The 18409-nt window shown below is 43.3% G+C and overlaps 1 protein-coding gene across 24 annotated transcripts in view; it reads right to left on the bottom strand.

Annotated features, from left to right (window-relative positions):
- Nucleotides 1–18409, bottom strand: part of PXK (PX domain containing serine/threonine kinase like) — a 75130-nt gene that overhangs the window by 24466 nt on the left and 32255 nt on the right. For all 24 annotated transcript variants that reach the window (XM_021695203.1, XM_044921327.1, XM_044921324.1 and 21 more), the window contains 9 exons: nt 15395–15581; nt 8620–8697; nt 8003–8076; nt 7196–7270; nt 4463–4567; nt 3799–3900; nt 2063–2224; nt 1507–1624; nt 172–250 (listed from right to left, as the gene is read on the bottom strand). In XM_021695203.1, the coding sequence (XP_021550878.1) occupies nt 172–250; nt 1507–1624; nt 2063–2224; nt 3799–3900; nt 4463–4567; nt 7196–7270; nt 8003–8076; nt 8620–8697; nt 15395–15581 (980 nt within the window). The remainder of the gene's footprint in view (nt 1–171; nt 251–1506; nt 1625–2062; nt 2225–3798; nt 3901–4462; nt 4568–7195; nt 7271–8002; nt 8077–8619; nt 8698–15394; nt 15582–18409) is intronic.

Consider the following 18409-nt stretch of genomic DNA (forward strand, 5'->3'; position numbering starts at 1 on the left):
ACCACAGTAGTGGAGAGGTCATGATATCATGCTGCACGTGACCGACAGCAAGCACATCACTTCGACTCTGCAAGGACCACACCTGAGTCTTGACCACGGCGCCAGGCACCTGGCTTAGCGGTCCAGCGTTCTACACAGGAAGGTGACAACCAAGGCGTGTGATTGACTTACGGCATCTGTAAGAGCCGGGAGACGGTAGGCATGCCATTTTTACAGGCTTCACAAGACAGCGTAGACTCCAACACGGCCACTTGAAATGAACAGATACACATTTTAGTTCCACAGAACATGCTGGCAAATCCACTTGGTGACGAAAAGTTTGACACCACTTTGCAACAACTGTCTGCAGACTGATCAGGACGGTGTCAAAACTCTTCACGCACAGACAGATGGCATACGTCGGGAAGGGGAATGCTGGCAATACCATGTTACCGATGACTCAGAATAAATGGTGCAGAAACCACATGCTGACAGAAAGCTAAACATATTTCAAAGAGAACTGGAGGAAGGATTCCACATATCATTCATTAAAGTGTTTGCTCTCTTAGAGGAGAAGTAAACACTACGCACAAAATTCTGAACTCGAAAGACATTTTGCTGCTTGCTTGCTTTTTAATCAGAACCAGCACACGAGATGCCAGTTGTTGCTATCTCATCATCCAACACCCTGGATGATATAAACCAAAGTAGCCGGATTTTTCTTCTCACAGGTCACTGTTCAGTTTCAGCTGTTCGAACTCGACACAAAGTGGTCTCAGGGCCTGTGCTCTTGAAGCACCTCATTGGACACAAAACCAGCACTTGGCGGAGGGTTAGCTTGCCCACCTCCAAGGCTTGGTGGTCCAAGAGCTACCCTGCCCTCCCCTCTTAGTGCTCTAGCGGTGAGTTCTAAGCTGGCTGTGGACGGGATGAAAGGGTCCCCGGAGGAGTCTGCATCAGTCCCCACGTCTCTCTCCCAAGGGTGTCTCCCGCCTGTCCTCTGGCCCTCCTCGGTCCCCTAAGCAAGGCTGGAGGAATGCCTGGATCCAATTTGCCAGGCGTCTGTATTCCCGCCGACCTTTCCCCACTCTCGGCCTGCCAACCTTTTATCTACCAGATGTCCGGCCCGTGGCTCTCTTGTTCCTTGCAGGTCCCAATCCAGCCTTGGTCTGGCCCTTGACACCTGTCCGTATTGAAAGGCTGGCTTCAATTTGCCTGCTCCTAGCTTCTGCTTCTGTATCAGACTCGGTCTGGCCAGACTACTCTACAACCTCCTGCTTCCAAAATTCGAACACAGTTACAATATGTCTCCTGAGGTTTCAGAAAGCCTGACAAATGGACAAACCATCTGAATTTTTAGTGAAGTGAATTTAAATAAATCACTCAGACCTGGTTTACTTTTAAATGGGATTTGGCTGGCTATGGAGCATGGCAACTTCCTCTGGGTCCTTCCTGGACTCTGGAAAGGGGGTGAGTAGCTCTGCAGACTACCAGGGCCCAGAAGACTCCTCCAAACCCCATACTGACCCACAGCCATAGACGGTGCTGGAGGGAAGGAATCTACAGGCACTGAGTCTGGCGGTCGTCCGTAAGTCATTTCATACAGTAAGTGGCCAAAGCAGTGGACGTCCATGCTTTCCAATGTCTGTGGAAGACAAGAGAGCAGCAGCATGGTTATCCTTCAGTTTGGCTTTGTGAATCCCAAGGCTCCTTCCCTAGGCTTCCACTGAGAGAAACATAGCCCAGGGGCAACCCCACTCATAATTGGTAGTGAAAACACAACTCTAAGGCCTTGTGCAAAAGCTCCAAAGGCATTGCTCTGACCCAAGGTCTTGGTTCTACTCTCCACTGTTTTCCAGTCAGTGATTCTATGTCCCTCATCGTCCTGTCTACCATTTCAACGAGGCTCTTAAAGATAGAGTGATGCTCTGTGAGAGAACACAGCCAACAGGCATGGCCTACCCTGCCTGTACCTTTCACCGCCTGGTGCATATTTCTTACACGGGCAGGTCATGGGTCCTGCCATGGAGAACATTTATACCTAAAAATGAAATTGCTGTTTTTGTTACTTCTAGCAACTTACATTGATTTTCCTGAATTGTGAGAAATAGGATCGGTAGAAGGAAGGAAGGCCCAGTAAGGAATTCTCAAGGTCTAGCAGCCGGCAAGTGTCACCATCTAGCATCACATTGGAAGCATGAAGATGCCCATAAGGGAATCCCTTGTCATGTAGAAACTTTAGTACCTATTTAAAAATACACATAGGTTACATTTTCCCCCCAACTCATTCAGCTATGAAATAAGCTGAACTTTGTTTTTAAGTCAATGTATTTTGAAACAAAACCAAACAGGTCACTGAGGAGATTCCTAAAGACAAATGCCACCTCCATCCATTTCTTTGGAAAAGGGGGTGATGCTGAATGCTTTCCAGCTGTGAGATGCAAGGCCAAGCTCCCTCATTTCCAAAGAACAGAGGAGCAGCCTGAATCCGCTTGGGGTTAACAGCTTTGATGCCAGAAAGCTTGACTTCAAGCACTTTCTGATCTCAACAGGCCCGCAGCTTTCGGGCCAAAGTCTTGACCCTCCCACACAGATGAGTAAAGCTATCATGTCAGGGCATCGGCCAGTTGTCCAGGAAAAGGGGTTGAGCTAAAAACATCCCTAGGCCAACCTCTTCTCAGAATATATTACGCTATTTATTAATAGGACACATGACAGGCTCCTACGGAAAGAAGCAAACTTTTCAGCTGCCATTTCATAAACAGTGGCTCACCCAGCAAGAGAGATGCCTGGAGGGCGCCTGGGTGGCTCAGTTAGTTGAGCAACTGCCTTCAGCTCCGGTCATGATCCTGGAGTCCCGGGATCGAGTCCCCCATCATGCTCCCTGCTCAGCAGGGAGTCTGCTTCTCCCTCTCCCGCTCCCCCCTCTCGTGCGCTCTCTCTCTCTCATTCTCTCTCTCAAATAAATAAATAAAATCTTTAAAAAAAAAAAAAAAAGAGAGATGCCTGGAGATACACCCATAATGACCTCATGAACTAGAGCAGTGCTAGCCAAAAGGGGTGCCCAGAACAATCTACTGAGGACTGGAAGAAAATATGACAACTTCTCTTTCTATTTGTTTGTTTTTAATCTCCTTCTTTCCGGGGTGCCTGGATGGCTCAGTCAGTTAACTGTCCAGCTCTTGATTTTAGCTCAGGTCTTGATCTCAGGGTCATGAGTTCAAGCCCCGTGTTGGGCTCCGCACTGGGCGTGGAGCCTACTTGAAAAAAAAAAAACTCCTTCTTTCCTAACTTAACTTACAATATACAACATATATTAGTAGTAGTGCATGCATATAATAGTTATATATGTGTAATATTGGGGGGAGTTTTGTTTAAATTGTTTTCACTGATAGGGTCACACAATCCAAGAAGCCTGGAGAACACTACTCTAGAGAGTGATACGGGAAAGGCTTTTCATGCTAGTTACACTTCTGCAAGGGAGCCATATGGTTATGTACTGATAAAAGAAAATCAACAATCTTGGCACAAAGATAAAGATCAACCAAATATAATACAAAAGTTGGTATCTGCACCGTGAAGTTCTTAAAAATCAGACCCTAAATGCCAATAGCTAAGATTTTGGAATTCTGTAGATCTGAATTGGCTGCCTTAGTCTCAAGTATTTGTTTTTTGGGATAAAATAGGACAATGCTATCAGTTTATAAGCAATCAGACAACTTAAACTATTTTGAATATTGCCTAAGAACTTTCCCAAAAGAATACTGTAATCTGGATGAAATTCCAATGCAACCTAAGCAAATATTAAATACCCCTTACCTCTAATATTTGCCGCCCGTATGTTTTTATTTGCTGGAGTTCAAGGCCCTGAATCTTCTTAGGGTTGCAGTACTTCTTTAGGAATGGGTCTTTTGGTTTTGCCTTTAGAAAAGCACAAAGAGCATGTAAGAAAGCAGCAGAGGGTCTGAGTCCCACACGTAGCCTCCTGGACCAGGCAGGACTCTAAGCAGCTAGGGGTGCCAGATGAGGTCAGCTCATAGGATGTGGGTTTTTAAAGTACTAGAATCTGTACAGTTGATAGAAAGAGGCTGCCCTGAGTTCCATCCCTTCTCTGGTCCAGTGAAGCTGGGCCTGGTCTTGGCCTTAGCAGACTCCCAAGTTTTGTTTTCCAACTTTACTGAGATAGTTCAGTATTGCTTTGTTAAGTGAAAGACACAAACTTTAAAACTGACCTAAATGAGCAGCCTACAATGTAATGGACATAATCATTACCTGTTCAACCTTATTTCATTTGGGGAAAGGAATGCTCTTTAACCAGACTGGGTAGTTTTACTGCTAAAATCAAAATAAATTCCAAATCAAATCAAACTTAAAATAAAACCCTCAGGGCCTAACTTCCAGAACCTTAGGGATCAAGTATCTGTAACAGGTTCTGAAGGGACTTGAGAACTTCTTTATGACCATGAACTTGCACCACAAGTACCTTGTAGATCAGGTCCTTCAAAGTTCCTTTGTCATTAAACATCCTAATAAGCAATGCAGAGGATTCATTAGCTGTGGCAAAGGTGACCCGATAGATATAAGGGTGCTGCCAAAACAAAATAGACATTCACATTTATTCGCATCAGCATCTGGGTCCTTTGAGATCAAGAATCTGGTTACGTAGAGTTAAGTTCCATCTCAGCAGTTTAGTTGCACATAAATGTGGGGATGTTCCCTGAACATGTGGCATTTTCTTATCAGATGATCAAGTAGCACGTCGTTCTTTAGATCAGAGAAGGAACATAAACTATACTGACAAAGGGACATGGAGAAGTGGCACGGTGAGCTCTCCATATCTGCCTGGGGATGCACATGCTCCTAGCTCAGGCAGAAGTCTGGGGGATAATGGTTTTAATATTCTGCTTCTGTACACTGGTAGAGAGTACAGCCAAACCCTAGCACAGCCAAGTGAGGACCAGGATAAATGTGTCTTCATTCACAGCGTTGCCTAACATTTCACAGTGCTGTTTGGTGCCAAGCCAGCGAGCGTAAAAGCCAGAAAACAAGCGAAAAAGCAGCATCTTTTGGCATCTTGGCCCTTATCCAAAGCAGCTAGCATGAATCTTCCCGTCGTTCTTTTGCAGGGTGCAGTATGATGATTCACAGTGTCTTCCTGAGATGAGGCCATTGATGTCAAGCAAGTGGGGGTGGAGAGTAAGACAAAATTAATGACTGAAAGTCCTTGTATGACCTGGAATTTTGGTTACATGAACCAACTGGCTTCAGACAGGTATTACAATGTCCATTCGCTCAAACGAGCACCATTAGAATTTAAACCCATAGGAGCTGAGCTGTGCAAAGGTTTGGGAGGGCAGGGGTTGAGTAGGTTGGGGGATGGAAGGGTGTGCCCAGGAAAATATAGTCCTTGATCATGAAGTTTCTTCTGACCATCCCATCAAAATGATTGCTGTTGATATTGTTAACAGCTTTATTGAAATATAGTTCACATACCATTATAATTCACCTATTTGTCGTGTACAATTCAATGGTTTTCAGTCTATTCAGAGCTGTACAAACTACCACACAATCTAATTTTAGAACACTTTCATCACCCCAAAAAGGAAGCCAATGAATAAAATAAAAATCCTTGAGTCCATGCTGATATAAATAGACAAAGAGGAGAGAATGGGAAGCTCTTCCTTACAGGACAATGCCAGCTGATAAACATAAGAGGAATGATGGAGTTGGAAAATCTCAATGAAGCTAAAACTAGTGGGGCTTTGATAAGAACAGGATATTTATACAGTCTCAAAATATCTCCCTTATTAATTCTTGTTATTTATTTGATGAAATAATTAAGGATGGGTACAAATATTTAGCCTGAATTGTTCACTGTGGCTTTTTTCTTTTTAAATAAGAACAAAAAACTGGAAGTGGTCCAAATGTCTTGTAGAAGATTAGTTGAATAAACTGAGGTAAAGATAATTCTATGCACCCAGTAATAATGATGTTATACTATATTTATTCAACATAAAAGATGTACATGGTATACCATTAACCAAAAAATCAGGTTTTAAAACAATACATGTATAATTTTTCAAAAATAACCATATAAAGTTCTAGAAAAGCAACAACTAAACGTTTTGGTTCATACTCCTGGTTGCTTGGGATTACAGGTGAGTTTTATGTTCTTATTTTTGCTCACCCATGTTTTCTGACTTTTCTATAATTAATATGCACCACTTATCTGCACCCCCTTCTTCTTTAAAAAGCACAGCCATTAAAGGAAATTTGGAATTGAATGCTGAGAGTCTGTGTCACACAACTAATCACACACAAAGACCACAGCATTTTTCTTGGCTATGCTGCACACCTCATTAAAAGCTTGGTTTTGCTAGCTTAACAAGACACTCTATCTTCAAAAATGAACCTGCCAACCCAACTGGATAGGTCAGCGTAATTGTGCTCATGAATGACTCATTCTAGGGTCCTACATCCTCATGCAGACCACAGATAAAGAACATCAATACTAACTCACTTTTCTGGCCAGATTAGTCTTTTCCTGAAGACATTCTGCACATATTCTGAAATATACTGATGTGGTCCTTTCCACTAAGGCCTTGGATCAGAACTGTACATTAACAGACATAATGCCAGGCACTCTCAAAGGCCAACTAGTTGGCCTGTAAGAATAGTGACTCGGACAGCAAAAGGGCTCTTCGTGCCTTCCCTCACCCAGCTTATCTAAATCCATATTAGTTCTGTTTTCTCAGGCTAGAAACAGATCTTTCAATTCCACTGAGAGAAACATCCTCACCGAGAACAAAGTAGGTGCTTTCCTACTCGGATATTTGCCTAAAACACACGTAAGCATTTAAATTATCAATTTCATGGGTTGTGCCAATGTCATGAATACCATTTAAATGGCCTCTGAACTATGGGAGTAGCCCTGAGCGATTTCAGTGTGAACTGAAATCCACTGTACCTCTCCATTCTGTTGAGCCTACAGAGCACTTCCAGCTCTTCTGTCCATGGCCACCTACAAGAAAACGCTCTGAATCTGTCATCAGTACCTAGAACAATAGAAGGGCTTGGGGCACCTGGCTGGCTCAGTCAGCACAGCATGCGACTCTTGATGTCGGGGTTGTGCTCATTTGAGCCTCATGTTGGGTGTAGAGATGACTTAAAAATAAAAGAGTAAAAAAAGAAAAAGAATAGAAGGGCTTGTACTCACCAAACAGGAAGGCAGAAGTTTGATTAGACACTGAAAATCTTTATCTGACAGATACTTGTCGGGACCAAGGTCAGCCTGAAAACATGGGGGAAAATATCAGGGTGTTGTCTTAAGTTATCAAAAGAAAAATTCCTTGTAAACCTTTCGCTTTTTTTCATTTGTCCAAATATATGACTGTAAACCAAAGATGAAAGCCACACAAAGTCTTGCTGCCTCAAGGCTTTTCTGGAGAGGCAGAATGCAAAACATATAAATACCAGGACTTAACGACACTCTTGGGTGATGGGTATTAAGGAGGGCACTTGTTATCATGAGCACTGGGTGTTGTGTATAAGTGATGAATCACTGAATGCTACTCCAGAAACCAAATTGCACTGTATGTTAACCTAAAATTAAAAAAACAAAACAAAACGATGAAAAAAAACCCCCAAATTATGCTTTTTATCAAATTCCATTAGCCAAATCACTAGAACTCCCGAAGTGAGAGATAACATAAAGCAATGCCTAAGTATTTCTTCTTTAAAATAAATTGCAAAATTGCCAATCCTAAAGAGGTTCCAGAACTATTTTAAGCTGTTCCTGTTTCTTTCCAAATGTTTACTAGTTGATCAAATACAATCACATGGATATAACCAAATGAATAAGCAAAGTGACTCAAAATGACTCTCCTTTGATGTGGGACTGAAGAGGCCTTTACAACATCACTCAGAAGCAGAGTACAATTACTTAATTATCTTTTCTCAATATCTGCTTTCATAAACCCATCTCAAGTCCATGAAAGGAGACTGAAGCAAAAAAACAGCTTACCCAGCTTAACACTAGCCGTTCCTTCGGCTGATTTTTAATTTTCATCAAGAAATATTTCTTCCTTATCCTCCAACCTGCCATAAAAGCAGAGATGTAGTCATAGCAAATCATTTTTACACCAGTAGAGAGAAGTTTCATTAACTAAGTAATTCAAAAAATTAAGGTCGGCAATCTTATCCATAGCAATATAGGCACCAGTAAAACAACTACTTGGTAATGTTGACACGGGAAAGACTGTACTTAAGCAAAACAAAACAAAACAGAACCCCAAACCAAAAAAAAACCCACAGAAAACACCAAAACAACTGCAAACAAAGAAATTCTTCACGGGAACAGGAAAATGGGCACTTCAGCTGAGGTGTCGTGAGAAAGAGAGATGAAGAATGACGGATGGCTCTGAGAGGACACATTACTACCCCCTGAATCTCCAGGTGGCACTTTACCCAAGATTCATTAAGCATACAAGTTACGGACTGCGTCTTCAAGCAGTAGGAAGGCAAAAAGAAAAAGAAATCACCTGCATTGAAGAGCTTTCTTGGGATACAGATAGGAAAGCGTGACAAAGAGTCCAGTTCTGTGATCTGTTTGAACAGACCAGGCATGTGCCAGTTTCTCACCTATGTCTTTCAATGGTTCTACCACCTCCCACTTTGGTTCTGACCGGAAGAACATGGAAACTTGCTGTAAGGCAATCTCTGCAAAGACATTTTAGAAACTCATCAGTCCAACCTATCAGGAAAGCACCACATGCTTAAGATATTACTCTTGCAAATGAAATCTTAATAAGTTTATGACCTTCTTAAAAAACTTGATTACAAAAAAAAAAAAAAAAAAAAAAGCCAGAGAGTAAATGCAATGTAGGATTCTAGACTGGATCCTGGAACAGAAAAAGGACAATAGTGGAAAAACAAGTGAAATCTGAATAAAATCTGTAGTTAATAGTAATGCACCAATGTTGATTTCTTAGTTTTGATAAATGTGTTACAGTTATGTAAGATGTTAACATTAGGGGAAATTTAGTGAGGGGTGGTATATGGAAACTCTTTGTACTATCACTGCTGTTTTTCTGTAAGTCTAAAATTATTCCAAAGTAAAAAGTTTATTAATAAGAGTAATTACTAATGATGTGAAAAATATATATATGTATTTTTTAAACTGAAAGATCTAAAATATGTAAACTAGGGAGCATAAGCCAAGAATTCAATATATGCATCAGGATACAACCCAAGCACAAAACTCAAAATGTGTTCTGAGGTCAGCTCAGAATAGTATTTATGTTGCTCTAAGTGATATTTATCCTGTCTTCATTCCTCATGGAATTACAGCTTTCACCAACAAAGAAGCGATTAGCCTTAATTATATATTGGAAATAAAAGCCAGTGTTTTAGAAAAACATCTATGTACAGCAACAACACAGTTCTACTGTGGGACGTTACCATACCCCTGTTTATTGGAAAAAATCCACCTCCCTTTTTGTGTTCATTTATCATAAGAATGTTTCCCCTTTTTAAGAAGACAATGAGAAGAGGAAGTTCTTTAAAGTTCACTATATTAAGAAATTATCAGAATAACTGTGCCTTTACAGTTCCTGCAAAAAGAAACATCTGTAATTTGCTATTTTCCCTCAACACAATGAAAAAAGGAAGCCACTCTAGATCCCTGAAAGCAAACAGCAATACTGCAAATTCACTGTGGAATTTCACCTCCGCTAGCATCCATGGCATTCCAGGCCAACTGGTGAGGAAAGAGAGATTCAGCAGAAATGCTCTCCATATGTCAGAATGACCTCGTCTGGAATTACCATGCCTGGTGCTTGGCAAACAATGTGATTTTGATATATTTTACAGTACATTGTGAGTTAAGACATTCAGGGAAGAAAACAATCTACTAACTATTGGTTTACTGACTCGATAGGTAAATTGTTGATGCTGTCCACACAGAAGAAAACATGAAATAACCAGATACAAACTGACTCCATTGACATTTGTTCTAACTACCCAAAGTGACAAACCATTTGGAGGGATCAGGTGTGGCAGAAGCATATAAAATTTTCATAATCAACGCTGGGAACTCTGTTGAGTTAATGTTGATATAAAATGTTTTTAGCATTTTCCAAAACAACTTGAACAGAAACAATCTAAAAAAAAAACTTGAAAATAAACAACTTAAAAAGGCATCATTTTCAGTTAAGATCATATCAACTTTGGGAAGGATCATGCAAAATAATTTTCTAAATACAGTACAATGTCATTCTAAAAGAGTGTAAAGGACAGTTGGTTCATAACTGTGACTCATAATTCCCCACAAAATCATTATTCAACAGCATTTATCGTATGCTACTATGTACCATACATTGTTCTAGGAATGGGGGAAATAGCTGTCAACAAATGAAACATGCTGGATTTGTTACTGATAAATTGAGGACAAGGAAATAGCCTTTTTTTTTTTTTTTTTTTTACCTTAGGGAATCAGGAAATTGTAGAAAGGACATTTTCTTTCCCTTGAACTATGATCTATTGTCAAGTAAATCACATGACTACCTATACTGTATCCAATATGAATCCCCTCCCTCCCCAGCTTCAGGTAACACACCTCAATCCTAAGTATCTGCTCCCTGCTTAGGAGCATTTACCAGCACCTCATTTCCTTACAAAATCAAGGCCAAGCTTTTAAAACTAGTGTTAACCCAGCTCTGGCTTTACCTTGACTTTCTGTCTTTACCCCTCCACACAAGTGGTGCGGTGCCTAGATTTACCTGCCTTGACCCCTGAAGACAGGCCCGACCCCACCCCTCTGCATTTTCCGTTCCTGTCCACCTATCCCGCAAGGCTCAGCCCAAAGCTGCCACTCCCCGAGCCAGGTCTCCCCCCACCTTCCATCCTCTCTACACTCCCAGAGCTCCGTGTGAACTTCTCCTACGGGACTCACCCAAGGTCTGTCCTGTGTTAGGGCTACTCTCTTCCACTAGACTGTGAACTCTGGCTGTGAAGGCTACGTCTTAATCTGGGTAAAAGCCCACAGCCACATGGAAATATTTTTTTCTCTCCTGGAGCACTGGCCCTGCCTCTTGGCCTGGCTAACTTCTACTTATCCTTAAATCTCCATGTAGGCATCAACTCTTCTGGAAGCCTTCCTCCACCTTCAAAACTGGATCACCTGCACCCCTACTCCCACCTTCAAGGTGCTGGGCCATGTCTACTCTGCCATAGTCTTCACCTGTCAATCCCCCTGCAGAAGTGTCTTGGGATGGGGGTAGGGGACTATGCTTTCCTTAATGCTGTATTTGCAGCACCTGACACAGAGTAAGCACTCAATAAATATTGACAAAGCAAGAACTAAGGGTTCAATACATGTTCAATGGATGCAGACACTCTCTCCCATCAGAACATGAAATCCAGGGCGCCTGGGTGGCTCAGTCATTAAGTGTCTGCCTTTGGCTCAGGTCATGGTCCCAGAGTCCCACATAGGGCTCCCTGCTTGGCAGGAAGACTGCTTCTCCCTCCCCCACTCCCCCTGCTTGTGTTCCCTCTCTCTGTCAAATAAATAAATAAAATCTTAAAAAAAAAAAAAAAAGAACATGAAATCCATGAAAAGAAAGGCATCTGCCCTCTATTTCCTTAATACTGACAGACAAATGGGGAAAAACTGCATGCTCAGGAAATGCTGAGAAACAAGCCCCAGACAGGAAATGCAGAGCGAGGCCTTCAGGCCCATCCTGTGCTTCCCAAAGAGCTCTGACTTCTCAGCTCAGAATGTACCAGCTGCCCCCACTGTGTGCAGCCTTTGAGCTCCTAGGTCCCAGCCCCACGATCATTACAGAGAACAGACTCCTCCAGCCCGGCAACCGGGTTCCAGATCCCCGATCTGCTACGGCAGGTGGCGCCACCGAGGCCTGCACAGTGGACTTGGGCCTACCACCTCTCCAAAGCGCCCTGCCCTGGTTCTGAATATAATCCCCCGCCCCCATCCCTCCCTCCCTCCTTCTTCCTTGAGCCCACTACTACCTGACCTACTCGTAGGATTCCTGGGGTTTCAGGACTAGAAGAGGACCTGAGGCTCACAGAGGGGAAATGTTGCTGATGACAAAGCTGGGACCCAGGATCCATGCCTCGATATTTCTGGTCCAAGTGACTTCTGCATGGACATTAAAAATCCCCTTATTCTGGGGCGCCTGGGTGGCTCAGTCGTTAAGCGTCTGCCTTTGGCTCGGGTCATGATCCCAGGGTCCTGGGATCGAGCCCCGCATCGGGCTCCCTGCTCCACGGGAAGCCTGCTTCTCCCTCTCTCGCTCCCCCTGCTTCTCCCTCTCTCGCTCCCCCTGCTTATGTTCCCTCTCTCACTGTGTCTCTGTCAAATAAATAAATAAAATCTTAAAAAAAAAAAATCCCCTTATTCTGAGGGAGTTTGAGGTTGGAAGATAGCTACAGTGCACTGAAGCTTTTGAATGATAGCACCTCGTTACTAAGATGAACAAGGTGAGGTGTGTGTGGAGTGGGGTATGTGTGCATGTGTGTCTTCCCATATAAGCCCCTCATGACTGGAGACACCTGTTCTCCCTGTAACAAAAGCTGGCCCTCAATTAGACTTGGTAATACAAATGGACTCCTCATAACTCCTCCACAGAGCACCAAGGACCTCTATTTCCTTGGTCATCTGGAGCACCCCAGGAAAAGAAAGAAAAGATCAGAAATCCCAGGCTGGAGAGCCAGGGAGAGAGAAGGCAGCCGCTGATGCCCTGCTCCTAGTTACCCACCCCCTGGGGACCGGGCTGGCATCACAGTCCCCCTCCGACCAGGCATCTTTAACCTCAGAGCAAGAGACAGGAAGAGTAGCTTTGGTGACTTCGGCCACATGAGCACGGAACTCAGATCCTGCTAAAGTGGAGCGAGGTGGTGACCACAGACCATTTGGAAGCGGGTAAGAGGTGGAGACCTTATCCACATGAAGGGGGGAAGTGACCCTCCTTAAAGAAGAGCCACAGGTTGGCAGTATGCAGAGTGCCCTCGGGAACCAGAGGCCATGCTTTGAGTTTCGGGAAGCAGGACAAGTTTGTCCGGTTACCCGGTTTTCCGGGGATTGGCTTAGTCAAGCTGGTGCAGAGGAGACTGCCTGGGCTTCCCTTTCCTGAGGCTGCTAGTGAGTCAGCCTAGAGGCAAGACAAGTTCTGACGTTTCATTCAAAGGGGGCAATAAATCAGCATCTCTCTGAAAACAGCATCCATCCCCTATTGTTTCATTACAGGACTGTGTCGTCTAAATAGCAGTGGCTTCATGAGCATTTGGGTCCCGGTGGGAGTCTTGGCAGCCTTCTTAGATCTCTGCCCACATTTACTTTGGACTCCTGACTCTCTGCCATGCGGGGGGGGGAGGAGGGAGAGGAGAAAGATCAAGAACAATAGCAGCGTGTGAGGGGGTACAGTAGAAGGAAATACAGGGATCAGATAATCTTTTAGGGGCAAAGCAGCATTTTAATTGGAAAACACGCAGATGTTGTACCCTTGTGCAGTCTAAAAAACGTGCAGCCCTAGGTAAGGTCTTTCCTCTCAGGCGATGTCTCATCTATAAAATGAGAGGGCTGGTCTGGGCATGCCTGCTCCAAATCTCTTCTAGCTCTGAGCCCACACAACTTGCTGTACTCCCGGTACGAGCTCCCTGCGAGCAGGGAGCACACCTTCCTTGCCCCTGCACCCCCCACCAGGCCTGCACCCAGCACACAGCATAGGCACAACTGACAGTGAAGGTCTACGGAACGAACAGCGTCATCCTGTGTGCACTGCACCTTGAGGCTTGCCCTCGGGAACACATTCGCACACACTCTCGGGAAATACAGAGACAAACCAATGAACTAGGTTAGGGCTGATTTGATACCAGTCACTATAGACGGCTCACCGTCTGACAATGCGGGGAACAATGTAGGTGAAGCACGGTGACTGAAAGCCATGAGAGATGTTACTCTGGAAGAAGTTAAGCTGTCCTGGGAGCCCCTGTCCTGTGATGCCTTTTCTCCTAGATGAACCAAAAACCAACTGGGGGAAGAATGAAAGCCTTGTAATAACTTACACTCGATTTCGTCACTTAGAGTAAATGTGTTTGAACTAAACTTTCCTTCACTTGGTTGCATTCTAGAAAGGCATTTTTCTTACCTCTGCAGGTACTTCCACTAGAAGATAGGAGGTACGTTCCATTGCAAGGCTTCTCAGACTGTAATGCACATGCAAATCACCTGGGGACTTTATTAAACTCAGATCCTGATCCATGGGTTCGGGATGGGGCCTGAATTCAGCATTTTTGACAAGCTCCCAGTGATGCCAATGCTGTGGGTCAGAGGACCACACTGTGATGTGAGGAGCAAGGTCCAAGGGCTGTGGTTTTCAAACTCTGGCTACGTACCGGAATCTCTTCGGGAGCTTTATAAACTAGGAGCCCCCCCGCCCCCGTAGAGATTTTCATTTAATTGGCATGAGTACCTGGGCATCAGGATTTTTTAAAGCTCCCTGGGTGAGTCTATTATGCAGAAAAATTTGGTACCTGACGCGCAGTCCCGTATTTCCCTCTCTCTGAAACAGGAATAAAGGTGCCTCCCTCTAATTACTTCAAAAGCAGTGTTTTGAGGACCTGAAATGTAATGTGCACACAATCTATTCTCTTAGCAAGGAAATCAGCTTATTAAAAATACCCAGAGTTCCACTAAGACTCTAAGCACAGCTCAGCTTTAACAAATCAGTCGAATTCTAGTCACTGGTTCAGTTCTACAATGGTTTCCATTGGTCTCCTCAAAGCCACCCAGGGAATACTGAATAGTTAATCACTCATTCTGCAGACAAGAGGCTTAGGTTACTGACGATAGTTTCGTGTGTAACTGACACCCCTTCCACCTCAGTCCCCTGACTGATCCAGGGAAGGCGTCGAAGACAACTAGCTCCTCCTCAGGCTTTGCCTTGAGTGGGTCTCTGGGAGCAACTGGGAAGACACAGAAAGGACCCTTTTGAACCACTCTCAGTATAAAGTAACCCCCTGAAAAACCAGACATACTATATGTTGTAAATACAAAAAGAGATCCAAATAAAAATCAAATTGAGATTATGGTACAGATTATTGTGGATTATATACTTTCTTTTCTGTCAGGGAAGATAATAAAGACAAGACTCTAAGTACAAGACCCAATAACTTCTCTTTCATATTCTTCTGTGCAAACATCACATTTTAGAAGTAATTATTTTTTTCTTATACTTACAGTAAATTACAATCGGATATAGTACTAATAAGCAAGTAATGCCCTATAACAAATGTACACATGGCCCCGTCTGGAAATAACTCCTCCTACATGTTGTCTCCAGCAAAGAACAGTGTCTCTATGGTCATGCAACCGTAGCTCACAGATCCCTTTGCTTACCAGTGTAGTTTGCAGAATAGTTGTTTGGGTCTAAAAACTTCTTAACCAGCTCACAATTAGACAAGATATGATTTGTGGTGATAACGTTGAGATAGTTCTGAAGACCTTTCTGCCTCTCAGCTATGAATTCACGATCCATGTTACCAATCAATTTTTTGGGAGGAAGAGGTAGACTGAGGCCTGCAATCTTTAATTAAAAGAGAAAAAGTATTATACTCCTGTCATCTCCACATAAGATGTAATATCAGAATCCTGAGCCACCACATTTCATTAAGATGCACCCTGATTTCAGTGCTATGATAAAAACGTGAAAAACTGCAACTCAGAATTGGTAAAATGCTATATCAAGCATAGCAACTTTAAAACTTAATTTTTTAAAGAAAGTTTTTCTATCAAACTTATATATGAACATAATTTCGAGAGTCAAATAGTCTTTTTATTATTAGCAGTCCCGTGACACTCCCCCCCCAACCACCTCTGCCAACAGGTGACCTAGCCATTATCCACTCCCCAGAGGCAGCCACATCGAATTCTCTCAGTCGGTCTTTTTGGCACAGGGTTCATTATGAATTGATTTTCATTTTTAGGCATTAATCTATTAATTTCCCGTTATGGATTAAGTTCTCTTTCACAATCCCGATCTCACCCCACATGCAACTTATTCCTAATCCCTCCAATATAGCTATAATTTTATTTAGTGCAATATTCCTGTTTACATTAGGTGATCTGCACCATTAAGCCAGAGAGCCATGCTTACAATTCCTTTTTTATCAACTGGTCTTTTTGGTTTGTTTGTTTTAGTTTTCTATTCAACTCCAAACTTTCCATCTAAGCATTTTCTCAACATATTCAGATACAAAGATGCATCAATTTCGTCCCTTGAGGAGTGCCTGCCCCAAGCAGCACTGGTGGTCCCTACACTTGCTGGGCTGGCATTCTGGGACATCACGCTAGGGATGCTTTTTCCTTTCTCCTGCTGAACCCCATTTCTAGATCCATACCTTCCTTTTTTGTAGAAGAATCCCTGATTTTTGGTGGGGATACCCTCCGTCAGCTTCCTAAAAAGGGAGCTAGGGAGGGACGTCAAATTTTTGAAAAGTTTCATGTGTAAATGTCTTTAATCTATCCTCACACTTGAGTGATAGAGAATCTTGATGTGGAATTCTTTTTTTTTTTTTTAAGATTTTATTCATTTATTTGACAGAGAGAGACACAGCGAGAGAGGGAACACAAGCAGGGGGAGTGGGAGAAGCAGGCTTCCTGCAGAGCAGGGAGCCCGATGTGGGGCTCCATCCCAGGACCCCAGGATCATGACCTGAGCCGAAGGCAGACGCTTAACAACTGAGTCACCCAGGCGCCCCCTGATGTGGAATTCTAAGTTGGAAATATTTGTTCTTCACAATTTTTAAGAACGACTTTATTGTCTTCTAGCTTCCGGCGCTGCTATTAGCAGATTCTTGCTTCCGTTTTTGTTTTGTTTTGTTTCCCTCCCTGGAAGCTTCTAGGGTCTTCTCCTTGACCCCAGTTTGTGAAATCCATGTGCCTCTCTGCAGGTCTATCTTTACCCTCTGTGCTGAGTACCCAGCCATTTCTATCTGGAGATGAACATCCTTACATTCTTTGGTATTTTCTTGTATTAGGTCATTATTTCTTCCCCTCTGTGCCCTTTGCTCTCTTTCCTCTTATTCCAGTGTTGGGCCTTCTGGACTGGTCCTCTATTCTCATCTTTTCTCTCCTACTTTCCACCTTTGTTAAACAATATTTTTTCCTACTGAAAAAATTTTCTGGGATAGTTCCTTTATCATTCAGCTCTTCTAAAGAGTTCTCATTTCTACTATTATCTATTTTTTTATTTCTGAGTATGCTTTCTTTTCTTTAATAGCATCCTGAATGTAACGCAATTTATCTCTCTGAGATCATAAAAGATAATCTTTCTGAAGAGCCTGAAATGTTCCTCTTACTGCATATATTCTGCTTCCTGAAGGTTCTTTTTATTTTTTTTTTCTGTTTGTTTTCATTGTTATCTTTTATGTTAAAAGTGTTCCTTGGGGAGGGGGGGGTGCCTGAGTGGCTCAGTTCGTTAAGCGTCTGCCTTTGGCTCAGGTCACGATCTCAGGGTCCTGGGATCCAGTCCCGAGTTGGGTTCCCTGCTCAGCGGGGAGTCTGCCTGTCTCTCTCCCTCTCCCTCTGCCTACTCGTGCTTGCTCTCTCTCTCTCAAATAATAAATCAATCAATCTTAAAAACAAAAAAAAAAGTGTTCCTTAGGAATCTGGTGATCCTGGACTGTCTGCTCATACTAAAGAGCAGGACAACAAAAGCTGACTTAGAAGCACTTGGTGAGTGGCGGAGGCTTATCTGTTGTGGGTTTTATTTTAGCACAGGATTTGACTCAGCTATTTCATTGGGAAAACCTGTGATCTCAGTATCTTTAGCTCTTTCTTCTTAGGCTGGGCAGATTCCCCTTCCCCCAAATCTTCCAATCCCCTGCCTGGAGGGTCTAGGTCTGACTACCAATACTCTGGGAGCTGAAAGGAAGAAGGTTTGCAGAAGGGGGCAAAGGTCGGGGTGAGAGGCAGTGCTCACATGAATTACGTGATTCCTGTGTTCCCCAATCCAAAGACTATTCTTCCTTCTCCAGAGAATAAACTTCCAATTCTCTGCTAGAGGGAGAAGGGCAGGCATAACTTGCTAGATGGGGGAAGATCCGGGGATCTGACTGTTTCTTAAACATACTCTCAACTCCTGATTTCAGCTCGACCTTGCCCCACACTGGAGGCAGCACCTTGCGCTAAACCTTTTGGAGGTTCTGTGGTATCAGATGGGACCCAGTGGAGTTATCCACCCCCACCCCAGCTCAGAATTCTGCCTTCCTGTATCTCCTTAATTGGTTAACTCTCATCCAATGGATTTGCAGCTTCAAATATTTTGTTGTGATTTTATCTTTTCCTATTCTACTTACCCTTGAGGGTGTGTGTGTGTGTGTGTGTGTGTGTGTGTGTGTGTGTGTGTGTGTG

The sequence above is a fragment of the Neomonachus schauinslandi genome, chromosome 1 (genome assembly GCF_002201575.2).
Source record: "Neomonachus schauinslandi chromosome 1, ASM220157v2, whole genome shotgun sequence".
Taxonomy (NCBI): domain Eukaryota; kingdom Metazoa; phylum Chordata; class Mammalia; order Carnivora; family Phocidae; genus Neomonachus; species Neomonachus schauinslandi.